We start from the raw sequence: 13,695 nt of genomic DNA on the forward strand, positions 1-13,695 counted from the left end.
AATCGTACATGAGAGATGATTTATTTATTAGTCGGAAAGAATCTGGTGGGTTGTTGTTGGGTATATGTTCTTAAGTGCAACCTTGATGGTAGTATAGCCCAAAATAAAGCTCGTCTTTTAGCTAAATGATTTACACAAACATAGGGTGAGGATTATTCTGAGACTTTTGCTCTTGTTGTTAAGATTAATTCAGTATGAGTGATAATTTCTCTCGTTGCTAATTTGAATTGGTCGTTGTAACAATTAGATGTTAAGAATTGTTTTTGGAATGGCGATCTATTAAGGAGATTTGTATACTTCCCCCTCCTGATTTTGTTGGAAAAGGAGAGGAAAGAAAGGTATGTCAACTTAAGTAGGCTAGATATGGTTTAAAGCAGGCTCCTGGAGCCTAGTTCGAGAAGTTTACTAGGGCCCTAATTCATATTGGATTTACCCGCATTCACTCTGACCATTTTGTGTTTATTAAGTGGCGTGTACAAAGTATCATCATCAAGGTATGCCGTAATGGTAATAGTGGGAGTAATAGTCCCCATTATTATCGTTAAGTTACGACTATTATGCCCCTTGTAGCAGTCAAAATTGTTCTTGTCAAAAAAAAGAAAAAGAAAAAAATAAAAAAAAAGGAAAAATCCTAAATATTTAGATGATTCCAAATATGTATTTTTTTTTTTTTGGTTTGACCATGTTTATGATGGCGTAATGATCCACTCTTTAGTAAGAATATTGTCTTGGCATGTCTGATGATTTTATGAACCTAATAGGCTTACGTAGTTCATTCTATGGCACTCATCCAACTAATGCTTATCCCTAAGCATTTGACATCATTTCCCAAGTAATTTTAAGAAAAAAACGAAATTAAATTTGGATAAATAGTGTCACCAATTTAGGGGACCACTCAAACACCCCAAATCAGCCCAAAATTCATGCAATCTATGGACTCATCCCCCACTAATACACCCCCAATTAATTATAAAAAATAAAATAAATTCGGATGAATAATGTCGTTGATTTGGGGGACCATTCGAATGCCCCAAATCGGCCCCGAAATTCATACAATCTATAGCAATTATCCCACTAATGCATATCCATAAGCATTTGATGTCGTTCCCTCTAATTTTTTTAAAGAAAATATTGAAATTATATTAGGATGAATAGTGTCTCTGATTTAAGGGATTGCTAAAATACTTCTAAATCGACCCCAAATTTGTGCAATCTATGAAATTAATCCTACTAATGTTTATCCTTGGGCATTTGACATCATCCCTCGAAGAATTTTAAGGAAAAATTGGTATTAAATTTGGAAAAATTGTGTGGCCAATTTGGGGACCACTCGAATGCCCCCAAATTGGCCTCAAATTTATGCAATTTATGGCACTCATTCCACTATTACAATCAACCCTCAATTATGCTTATTTCATCATCCGACTATCTAATTAGTGGATATGTATTGGATGGTGAAGAATAAAAAATGTCAAGCGGTCATATTTCAACAAACCGGTGTCCACAAATCAATGATTAGGATCATTAAAAAAAATCTAATTTAGGACTGTCACTTAGCAACAACGGGTCCTGCATTTTAAATTGTTTGGTTGGCTTTAATATATGCCACATGTACAATTTTTGACTAGTGCAAGTATGTCAAGCGTCATATGCCATCGGAGTATCATATAAATGACTTAGCCATGTTTCAGAGAGAGAGAGAGAGAGAGAGAGAGAGAGGACTTCTCCTAGGTACTTTTTTATTTTTCTTACGTTGAACCCCATCCCACCCCTACCCCCTCCTTGTTTTTTAAATTATTGTGTAACGGCCTAGGGCCGCTACGCTGGTCTGTTATGGCCCATTTTGGGCTTGTGACGGCCATTGCGAGGTTGTTATAGTACAAATTTTTTTTTTTCTTTTTTTTTTGGAATGGCCCATTGCAATCTCATAATGTGTAACGACATGAACTGTTTCTGCTACGTAAAGACATTATATAACGCAGATGACACACCTTGATCATCATTGCAAGTGTGTATGTGGATGATATCATTGTTACAGGTGATGGTGTCAGTGCAATTTTTGAGATGAAACTCTATTTGAGCAAGGTTTTTGATATCGAAGATTTGGGACCGCTAAATACTTTCTTGGTCAAAGGTTCGAGGAGCTAAAGTCAACATCTTCAAAATTTTTTATTCTTGGAGTTGGAAGTCTCTCATTCTAAGAAGGCCATCATTTTTGTCTCAACAAAAATATACCCTTGATTTATTGACTTCAACTAGTAATTTTGGTGTTAAACCTATTGATTCACTGTTAGAGGTTAATAAGAAGCTTCATGTTGATGATGGAGAGCTTCTTGATGATCCTCGTACCAATGTTTAGTTGGTTGGTTGATATGTTTGACTATTATTCATCCAAATCTATCTCGTGTAGTGAGTTTAGTTAGTTAGTTCATACATACTCCTCCATCTAGTCACTCTGAGGTAGTTGCATTTTATGCTACATTAAGTCTTATACAAGACGTGGTATTTTGTTTATCGGTCATAATAATCTTGATATTCAAGGCTATTCGGATGCAAATTAGGCAGGTTCTCCAGATGATTGACACTCTACGGCATGATACTATACTTTTTTCAGAGGCAATCTTGTCATGTGAAAGCCTAAAAGGCAGACAGTTGTTGCACCATAATCATTGTGTGCTGTAACAACTATTACAGCAATGGCCGTTACATATAGGTAACAGTGCCAATCGTTACACGTTACGGGGTCGCAACGGCTGTAACAGCTGTTACGGAAAAAATGACCTGTAATGGCCATCAGAGCCCATGTAACAGTCCATTACGTCCCCCGTAAAGGCTGTAATGGTCCATTACGGGGCCAATATAGGTGTTTTGGGTTTTTTTTTTTTTTTTCAATAAAAAAGAGATTGTAACGGCCGTTACGGTGGCCGTAATGGCCATTACAGCCCGTATCGTAAAGGCAACGATAATGGCTGTTACAGCCACCATTACCGTTATGCAATACCTTGATGATAAATCTGCTAGTGTTAGATCATTGATAGTTTATGGGACAGCTGTATCCTAGGCTGTTGTTCTTAAGGAGTTAGTATGTTTTTTGGAGGGAGGACTTTTGTGGGGAATGGAGAGGTTTCTCAATTGTTTATGGATTGTCCTGTACGAGTGGTTTCCCAATTGTTTACGGATTGTCTTATTTGGAAAATGCTCATGTTTTTTGTATTTGTTATTAGTTTGTGGTTTCTTTTAATAAAATACAAAAAGTTCATTTACAATTCCATGTTGTTGAACTAAAGTCCCACACAGGCCTGATACAGTAACAATTCCAAGTAGTCATACAACAAACCAAGTTTCAATACAAGATGCACAACATCATGTTCATTATTCCTAAATATCTAGAGTCCAGTAGTCCACACTACCCTCAATAACTACTAGACTGATTAGAGTATGCTTCTCTGTCTACTGTTGTCTGTTTAGTAGAAAGGCCCTTTTGTCTTGAGGTACTATGGATAACTTGAACCCTTAATGAGCCTTCATGCTGAGATGGTCAATACTAATGCAGTGTTGTCAGAAATTTAAGCATTTGCATGGCTAACTTATTCTTCAGGAGATTCTCTTTTTAGTTTGTTTAGCTTCACTTTTGGAAACTTTTGAGCAGTTACTTTGTGGATCATGGATAATTCACCCCATAGACTCGGCTGAAAATTAATCATTTAGCCTAGAGATGTATCTTGTTCCCCTAATGGCTGTTTGTGATTTATATTTATATTTTTTCTCTCTTGTAGTTTGTTATGATTCTATTTCTTAAATCATGAAAAGATAAGAATTTCATTTTCTCCCTGCTTCGATCCACATGAACATTGTTAATGCAAGGTCAATTATTTCTTAGTCATGAGTTGCACATGTTCGTTCAGGACCAGGACTTGAACCAATTTAATGGAGTATATCTTTCACTTGACTGAGGAATCTCCCCTTTCTTTGGTCTCGATATTTAAGTGATAGTCTGCCACAATGGATGAAAAATGATTAAGTTGCTGTTTGATGAACTGAAAAATAAGCTCTGAAAATTAATTTAAGTGCTGAAAACTTAAAGTGCTGAATTGTAATTTTGAAATAATTTTAGGGATATTTAAGTCAAAAGTGAAAAGAAATTTTAATGCACCACCATTTCAGCATTCAACCTTCAGCATTAAGTTAAGGGAGGAAAGCAATAAAAAGACTCATATTTTTAGTGAAAATTAATTTGAGTGCTTAATTAATAAGGTGCCATTTGGTGAACTGAAGAATAATGTCTGAAAATTAATTTAAGTGCTGAAAACTTAAAGTATTGAATTTTAGTACTTTTAAGTATTGAAAAATCAGTTTGGTAATTTGTCTGAAAAAAGTACTGATATCTGAAAATAAGCACTTTTTTCATAAAAACTTGTTTGGTAAACAAAAAAAAAAAAAAGTCTGAAAATTAGCAATTTGTCATATTTGCCCTTATTATCTCAAATTTTATATTTTGTAGAGTATAGAACCAAGCTGTTATTGTCACGCTATCAAATTTAGCATATCCACGCACCATCCAATGAAATTTTAATAATTTTCCCACCAAGTAAAGCCTAGTGAATGAATGGTATGGATCTTTTATGTCTGCGCAGTAAAATAAATTATTGGGTAAGGAGGCAAGTAGATATACTCATATCCTATATGTTTAGGTCTTCAGTTTCTACACTGTTTATTGCTTTTAGTTCTATGATCAAAGTGCTTGGTGAAACAGGTCACACCATTGATGGACCATGAACTATATTCTTCTTGATAGAGTAATCATAACCCTTTGATTGGTGTCACTATGGGACAAGCACACCAAGCGAGTGATATGAACCATCTGATCTTATCCGTTGAATATGAATAACTTTATAAGTGTGACAAAGATAAAGACCATTACTTAGAAAACTCCTTAGATTAGAAGATTAGTTGCCACCACGATGTTTGTTTGTCATCCAACCAGTTCATAAGGTCACACAAACCTGGATGAAGGGAAAACACAAATAGCGGCTTGATCCAAAACTTCTATGGCCCCAAGATGTATTCAATGGTAGGCATTCAATTCCACAGTTTTATGTGGTGTGGTCTACTTGAGCTTTAGATTTGCCTCATTTTTTGGCTCATGCCCTAAAATGATCTAGCAAAATGGATGGGTAGTGTGGATATAACACACACACACAATGGTGGGCCTATAGAACCTTGCCGTGTCATGTCACCACACTATTGACCTCGTGGCGTGTTAAGGTGTGCCAAATCAGTAACAACCGATACGTAATGGTAACCGCATATACCATTACGCATTACGGGGTTGAAATGGGGTGGCCTTGAAAAAGCAAACCGTAACGGCTGTTACGGAGCCGTAACGGCCGTTACCTCGTATCAGTGTTTTCAGAAAAAAAAATTGAAAAGAAAATGAAAAATAAAAAACTAAAAAAAAAGAAAAAAAAAGAAAAAAATAACTTACCTTCTTCATTTCTTCTTCTTCTTCTTTTACTATGGCTGTGGCTGTGGCTGTGCATGCTACTGCTGTGACTAAGCATGCTGCCGCTATGGTTGCGGATCCTCGTCCGCTTCTTCTTCTTCTTCTTCTATTGGCTACGATGCTCTCTCTCTCTCTCTCTCTCTCTCTCTCTCTCTCTCTCTCTCTCCCCTCTTTAAACGAGAGGAGGCTACATGGCTGTTTTACAACCATGCTTTAAAAAAAAATTAATACTCCGATGGTATTTCATGCTAAGTGAATGCATTGTTTTGTGGGACCCACCTTGATATATGTGTTGAATATCCATGCCATCCATCAGTTTTTCCAACTAATTTAGGGCATGATCCCTAAAATGAAGCAGATCCAAATCTCAAGTGACCACATGGATTGAATTTCCATCGTTAAAAACTTCTCGGGGGCCACAAGTTTGCATCAAGTTGTTATTTGTGTTTTCCCTTTCATCTAGGTCCATTGGACCTTATCAACATGTTGGATGGCAAATAAACATTACATTGGACCTTGGCAAGTTTTAATGGTGGGTGTTCTACGACAACTTTTCATGTGGTGCAGTCCACCTGAGATGTGTATCCACTTCATTTTTGGGACCGTGCCATAAAATGAGATGGCAAAACAGATGTACAACATGGATATACAACACATACATTGAGGTGGGCCCTATGCTCACAGCCTCACCCACACAAATTGCCTAGACGCAATCCCTACTGGACGGTGCTATCTGGGCCCCATCATGATGATTGGGTTTTATCCACACCATCCATCCATTTTTCCAGATCATTTTTTGGCATGAGCTAAAAAATGAGGCTGGTGGACCACATAACAAGAAACAGTGGTGATTAAACGCCAACCGTTAAAAACTTCTTGGGGGCCACAAGTTTTGGATCAAGTTGAGATTTGTGTTTTCCCTTCATCCAGGTCTGTATAACGTAATCAATAGGTTGGATGGCCAATAAATATTACAGTGGACTATAGGAAGTTTTTAATAGTGGGCATTCAGTCACAACTATTTCTTATTGTGTGGTACACCTGAGATTTGAATCTACCTCATTTTTTAGACGATGCCTTAAAATGAGTTAGCAAAACAGATCGATGACATGGATATACAATACATACATCAAGGTGGGCTTCGCGTTCAGGGCCTCACCCACTAGTGGTCTACCTGAGATTGTACGGAGATGTTAGTTACCATATGCTCTCTTCGATACAACTTTCTCACCAAAGAGTGGACTGTTACACTACTATAAACATGTTAAAAATCATAGATGAATGCATATTTGGAATATTTAGATTTTTCTGGATTTAATGGATATATTTTTTTAAAATATTTTTATTTGTTTTTTTTGACCAAATAAGAGATTCTAACCGATACAAGGGGTGTAACGACAGTTATTGCCCTATATCGGCTGTTACACAATTACACCGTTACACCGTATCGGTAACGGTAGGCACCGTTACACCCACTGTTACCGCAACAGGACACTTTGCGTGTTTTATGCTATGCGATGGATGCCCATTGCCTTTTAAAGCCTTCACATGAACTTCTCGTGACACAATGGGAAGCTAGCTGAGGCTTACTGTGAAATCCACCCTGTTCATATGTTTTGCCACATCATTTTAGGACATGGGCTAAAAAAAGAGGCAGATCCAAAATTCAATTATGCCGCATGACAGAAAAAAGTGGATTGTGAAATGCCTATTGTTAAAGCCTCGTTGTGCTCCATCATGATGTTTATATGCCATTCATACCATTCATAAGGTCGTTCCTATTGGGATGAACTGAAAACACAAAAATATTAGCCTCATCCCAAACTTTGGTGGTCCAAGGAATGTTTCAACAGACTTTCAATCCTCACTTTTTCTTATGGTGTTTCAATTCTCACATTTTCTTATGGTGTGGTTCACTTGAGATTTGGATATGCTTTATTTTTGGGACCATGCACTGAAATGATTTAGAAAAACTGATGGACAACAAGGATATAAAATATTTATCGAGGTGGACCCTACGGTCACGACAACACCTAGTAAAGTGTAACCCGAGTAACACCTAATCCGCTCCTATGGATTGCTGAGGACGCGGATTGCTTTCGCAGGAAATTCCTATGCTGGATGCTACGTGGGGTCTACCATGATGTTTTTCCATCCATTTTGCGAGCTCATTTTAGGACACGCGACAAAGAATGAGATGGATCCAAAACTCAAGTGGGCCACACGAGAGGTAAAAATAGGAAAACAAATGTCCACCGTTGAAACCTTCCTAGGCTCCACCTTGATGTTTATATGCCATCCAAACCATTTATAAGGTCATTCCCACTAGGATGAAGTGAAAAAAACGAAAAACTTTGCTTGATACAACTTTTGTGACCATACAAATGTTCCAACAGTGATCATTGAATACACACCGTTTCCTCTCGTGTAGCCATTTTGAGTTTTGGATCCAACTCGTTTTTGGACGCATGTCCTAAAATGAGCTTGCAATTCGGATGGACGGGGTGGATTTCTCACAAACATCATAGTGGGCCCCACCTAGCATCCCAGCGTAGGACTTCCTGTTAAAGGCTTTTGCAGGAAATCCGCGTCGATTGTGGAACCCATGACACGGCATCTCCTTGGTTACCGTGTTGATGTGTCAAAGTTTTATGGGCCCCACCATGATGTATGTGTTAGATCCACTCCGTTCATCTATTTTTTCATATTATTTTTGGTCATGAGCCCAAAAATGAGAAAATCCAAAGCTCAAGTGGACCACCACATAAACCAGTGGAGATTGAATGCCTGCAATTGAAAACTTCTTGGGGGCCATAGAAGTTTTGGATCAAGCTGATATTTGTGTTTTCCCTTCATCCAGGTCTGTGTGACCTTATGAATAGATTGGATGGCAAATAAACATCATGGTTGGCCCTAGGAAGGTTTCAACGGTGGGCATCATTGTCCCCACAACTTTCTGTGGTGTGGTCCACTTAAGATTTGGGTCAGCCTCATTTTTTGGTTCATGCCCTAAAATGATTTGGCAAAATGGATGAACGATGTAGATACATACATCATGATAGGGCAAAGAACTTTGACACATCAGTTAGGCTTCTACTCTCTTGTCAAAGTCGGCACAACCAGTCGGCCCCTTTTAGTTATAAGCTCAGGAAATAAGTTTTACGAAACAGGCCCTAAGTTGGATTTGCCAAAGGATCTGAATCAGTGAAATTACTGAAAGTATCAAATTTCAGTGATAGGTGATGAAAATAAGTTTTATTGAACGTCCCCCAAGTGTTTAGAGATGTTCTCTGAAATCATATCATGTATGTTTTACCTAGTCCTATTTTGATGCAGTAATCTATGCTGGATTGCATTTATTTTCTGGTTATCTCATTTCTAAGCTAGAAAGTATATGTTTTTAATTCGCTTCTCATTTTCTTGTTCTCTCTTTGGTTCTCTCTCTCTCTCTCTCTCTCCCCACAACCAACCCCCTCCTCTCTCTCTCTGCTATGGGAAACTAGTCATATCCTTATTTATAATCGGGGAAAAGGAAGGTACTCTGATTCCAAGTTAATTTAGTTCTTGTTGAAGCAGGGGGCTTCTTTTGGTTGAATTATGGATGAACCCAATTTGAAATGATGCCCTATCCGTGCATTGTGTGGGCCCCCAAGTGAATACAGGCAGATTCCATCAGCTCCTCATCAATGTGAGCCCTCAATAGTTACTAATTTGGCAATCCAGCAGAGCACCAACAGGGACATGTTTGGTGTTTCCGTGAAATTTTTGTTTGACTAAATATAGTGCTGGTGGAAAGTATTTGTCTGGAAACTGAAATCATGCTCCAACTTATGTATCCTTTCTTCTTTCCTAGCTTTCTCAACAAGTTAAAACCTTTTATTTCGTTGAAATCTTTGTTAAAAGTTTTGATATGTGTGCCTTTGTGACAATGTGCTCAGGGAGGTAGCCACACTTTCCCGCTTACAACATCAGCATGTTGTTCGCTACTATCAGGTCAACACTGCTTATATACTCTTTTTTTTTTTTTTTTTTGGGCACATCACCTTTACATTGGTCAAGCATTAAGATTGTTTCACCTTTATTACGAATGTCATAATTACAACTAACACTTACATTTAATCTGGATCCCTTTTAACTACAACTTGTCTTTGTTTTAAAATATTTGATTAACATTCCATGTGCTTTATGCCATTTGATTGGATTGCTTTACAAAATCTTGTAAATATAGTATTGCTGTACTGATATTCTCAACCTAATTTTTTGCTGCCGCTAGTGGAATGCAATATATCTTGCTATTCTCAAACTAAATGCAATTGTTTCTCCCTCTTTGCTATAACTAGTCCAAAATTCTTGTCATTATTTACAACTTCGCAAAGCTATGATATATTTGCCCCTTCTATTTGTGCTAGGGTATTTGTGAAGCATCCTAAAAAATTATCGTGTGTGCATGTGCCTGTTAATCTGTGAAAGGAATGAATCAAAGTTCCAACGTATGTTAGATGCACTAGTTCTTGCAGAAGCACTACAGTTCAGCCCAAATTGTTGGTGAGATGAAAATGGGCTGGACCTGTTTTTATCTCATTCCTTCTTTGGGACAGAAATGAAGAAGCGGGTGCTTCTGTCTTAGGATCTCCCTGAATACATAGCAGAATGAATGCTTATCTGTTCTGTGAAGTTATCTCACTAAAAGTCAATTTGGTATACTTCCAAATGCTACCTTTGTTCCCTACATGTTATGACAGTAGTGATGGAGATGTAGATCATACCATCCTGAGAGAGGAACTTTAGTTCTCAATTCCAGTCTGAAGTCCGCACAAGATCTACCACACTGTGAAGCTTAGTAGCAGAAACCTTTTACCTGATGTGCTGCTCGTGCTGTAAAATTCCATTCTCTCCACTCTCACATTCATACTGATGTGGACAAGTGGCCATGGCCTACTTGGATGGCTTGGATCACACTACCGGCGCCCGGGTCCTGTGAGACACATGCGAGACAAATGAGTTCAAGTGGGATATTTTTGAATTTGGGGGGTATTTTGTAATTTCCTTCCTGTGTTGGTTAGTTTTTATTGCTGGTTAGGGAGTTATAAAATGTTTGCTACAGTTAGTTTTGGTTTGTTGGGATTAGTTGTGATTAGCAACTAAGCACCATGATTAGTGTTAAGTATACTTAGGTGATTAGTTGGGGAAATTGGAGTTTGTTGTAAGAGGTCGATAAAGGCATTGCAACAAGCATTGCAAGGGTGCTTTTAGCTTTTGTAATAGAAATTGAGAAGCAAGGGCTTGCTTCTTCTTCTTCTTCTTGTGTGTGTGTCTGTCTCTGTCTCTGGCTCCGTGTTTGCCAAATTTCCCTGCCCGGGTCCTGCGAGAGACATGTGAGACAAATGAGTTCAAGTGGGGTATTTTTGAATTTGGGGGGTATTTTGTAATTTCCTTCTTGTGTTGGTTAGTTTTTATTGCTGGTTAGGGAGTTATAAATGTTTGCTACAGTTAGTTTTGGTTTGTTGGGATTAGTTGTGATTATCAACTAAGCACCATGGTTAGTGTTAAGTATACTTAGGTGATCAGTTGGGAAATTGGAGTTTGTTGTAAGAGGTCTATAAAGACATTGCGATAAGCATTGTAAGGGTACTTTTGGCTTTTGTAATAGAAATTGAGAAGCAAGGGCTTGCTTCTTCTTCTTTTGTGTGTGTGTGGATGCCAAATTGCATTCAATTTCCCTTAGGTCCCCTGATCTTCCCTCCCTCCTTTTATAATTACAAGTCAAGGCTCCTTTGGAATCTGCCAAAGCAAGCGATACAGGTTACACTATGTACCTACTCTTGCACCTTCTACCAACTATTGCTACCATGATTCCAACAAGACCACTAGTGAACTAAACTTTTAAGTAATATTAATTTTGTCAATTATAAATGTATATATTCTAATCATCTTTAGACAAGTCCCTTGGGACTTGTTCTCTGGCTGAGGCTGCCCATGACTCATCTGTGTCTGACAGTGTAACTGGATTGTGTAAAATAAAGTTTTGGACTGACTCAAGACTTGTCCGAGCCACAGTCATTTCAACCGCATGATTCATCGGTGACTGAAATTGTGGGTTCAAACCTTGGTTGAGAATTGTGCCAATTTAGTCTGAGTCAACCTAGTGTTGCCAAGTTTAACTCAATTATGTGTGAGGTCTTGAGCTGAATGGTCTATAATGTTGAACTGGGTTTTGGATGTGCTTAGCTGTAAACTCTTGGAACTTCTGACTTTGAAAAGCTATTTTCAAGCTTTCTCGTATGTTTTATGCTTGTTTTAATAAGGTTGGTGTTGAAAGGGGTTATCCTCCTTATCTCTAGTCTTCCAGCTATCAAAGTCAGCAGATGTTGCCAATGTTAGCTTCCAATTGTTTTCGTCTTTTTTTGAGTGCTCCATCCTTGTGTTGATAAAATTTTTGTCAGTCGTCTACTTCATTGTTAGCTCGTATTCATAATGCTTCTACTTTTTTCTTCCTTGATTCTTTTGCTCAAGTATGGGTTGATTTCGATGGCGACTTCTTGCAGGTGAACATTTTGCTCACAATATGCATGGCCATCAGATGTCCTGTTATTAACTCCTAATACTAGTTTTAAATCGAGCATATTATTTACTGTTGATATGATTGCATGTGCATGGCCTATTTTTAATCGGTTATTGTTCTACTAATCAATTTTCATGCATTACAATTTATAATGATGATGAGGTTTTATCTCTATCTAATTGTATCTGCCAACAATCAGAAAATGTTGCAACCAGTATTATATCCCTGAGAGGTTTTGTAAACCAAATACATGCACTGATGGAAATCTCATGACGCTCGAAGAAACCAGCTGTGTAAGAACTGGTTGGTAGCTCACACCACTTGAATGAGTGGTTTGTCCTGATCTCCATTCTGCATGTGGCCTGATCAGAGCCAATTCGTATGGTTTGCTTTACTATACATTGGATGCCGTGGCCAATACATCTATCAGGCGATCAACTATTGGTCAATGGACTTCTGTTGTTCAGTTGAACCATTAGCATTCCAATTTTTTAGCCATCCATTGGAGGCCACAAATGTGAAGGTTAGGATTCTGGTTGGTGAGTTTTTGGGCCATGGCCCATCCACAATAGGACTTATGCACAAACAGTTCCAATCATGTACACCAGCAAGTGCATGTTGGAGAACCTATTGACCAGGAATTTTTTGTGGTCCATCTGGCTACACAACTGTTCTTGTTTGGAGTTACAGAGCTTATATTCCTGGTTCTCTTGCACTATTGACTATTTCTCATGGAATTTAGAGTACATGAGAAAATTCTATTTCCTCAAAGCTGTTTCAAATATTTTGATTGTCATAGCTGTATCTACAAATTTCAGGCATGGTTCGAAACTGAAGTTGGTGGTTATGGAGATACCACCTGGGATTCATTGACAGCAGGGAGCTCTAGTTGCGGCTACAAAGGAGATACCTCAACAAATCCTATTGGGCCTGACAACAAACTAGAATCAACCTTCTTGTATATACAGATGGAGTATTGCCCTCGGTAAATATTCCTTTCCCCCTGCCCCTCTTTGTTACCATATCGCAGTAAGGGTAAAACTTATTTTTTGTTATTCCTGTAATTGTCTAAATTTCAATTTTGGGATGATTAGGTTTAGTGCTAGATATTTTATTGTCAGGAATGTTTAATAAGCAATAATACTCTGAAGTTGGCTAGAGGAACCATGGCTGTGCTTTCTTCTTTGTAAGCCATCATAAAGCCATTAGTAATGCTAAGATTCTCCCAGAATTTCTGTATGGGCCTCAAGTGGATTCCTCTTGCATATCAACAACATTTGCCACATTACATTAACCTATAGCTTGCAAGGGGGTAAAAGAAGTGTGATTCTAACATCAAGAGATCACTGAACTTTGATTATGTATGCATCAAAGATGTGACATGGCTCAAAGCAGTCCTCCCTCATTAACCCTTGAATAGTCCACTTTTTCTAGCTTTACCAGTATTTCCTTTGCTGCAACAATCAGAGTGGATCATTTCTTCTACCCAGGTTGAAGTGAACTGAGTCCTTTGTTGATAAGCAGGCAGTTAAAGAATCCCCAAAGGACTCAGCCTTGGATCCATATATTGAAGAAGAGCAGCTGGGCTGAAATTTCTAGTCTTTATGCAAACCTATGTGGGGTTAATGGA

At 38.1% G+C, this 13,695-nt stretch overlaps 1 protein-coding gene across 9 annotated transcripts in view; it reads left to right on the top strand.

The window, feature by feature from the left end:
- The window catches only part of LOC131246372 (eIF-2-alpha kinase GCN2), a 150,736-nt gene that overhangs the window by 41,799 nt on the left and 95,242 nt on the right, over positions 1 to 13,695 (top strand). For all 9 annotated transcript variants that reach the window (XM_058246439.1, XM_058246436.1, XM_058246443.1 and 6 more), the window contains 2 exons: positions 9,442 to 9,496; positions 12,884 to 13,050. In XM_058246439.1, coding sequence (XP_058102422.1) covers positions 9,442 to 9,496; positions 12,884 to 13,050 — 222 coding nt within the window. The remainder of the gene's footprint in view (positions 1 to 9,441; positions 9,497 to 12,883; positions 13,051 to 13,695) is intronic.

This window comes from Magnolia sinica, chromosome 5 (assembly GCF_029962835.1).
Source record: "Magnolia sinica isolate HGM2019 chromosome 5, MsV1, whole genome shotgun sequence".
NCBI classification, from domain to species: domain Eukaryota; kingdom Viridiplantae; phylum Streptophyta; class Magnoliopsida; order Magnoliales; family Magnoliaceae; genus Magnolia; species Magnolia sinica.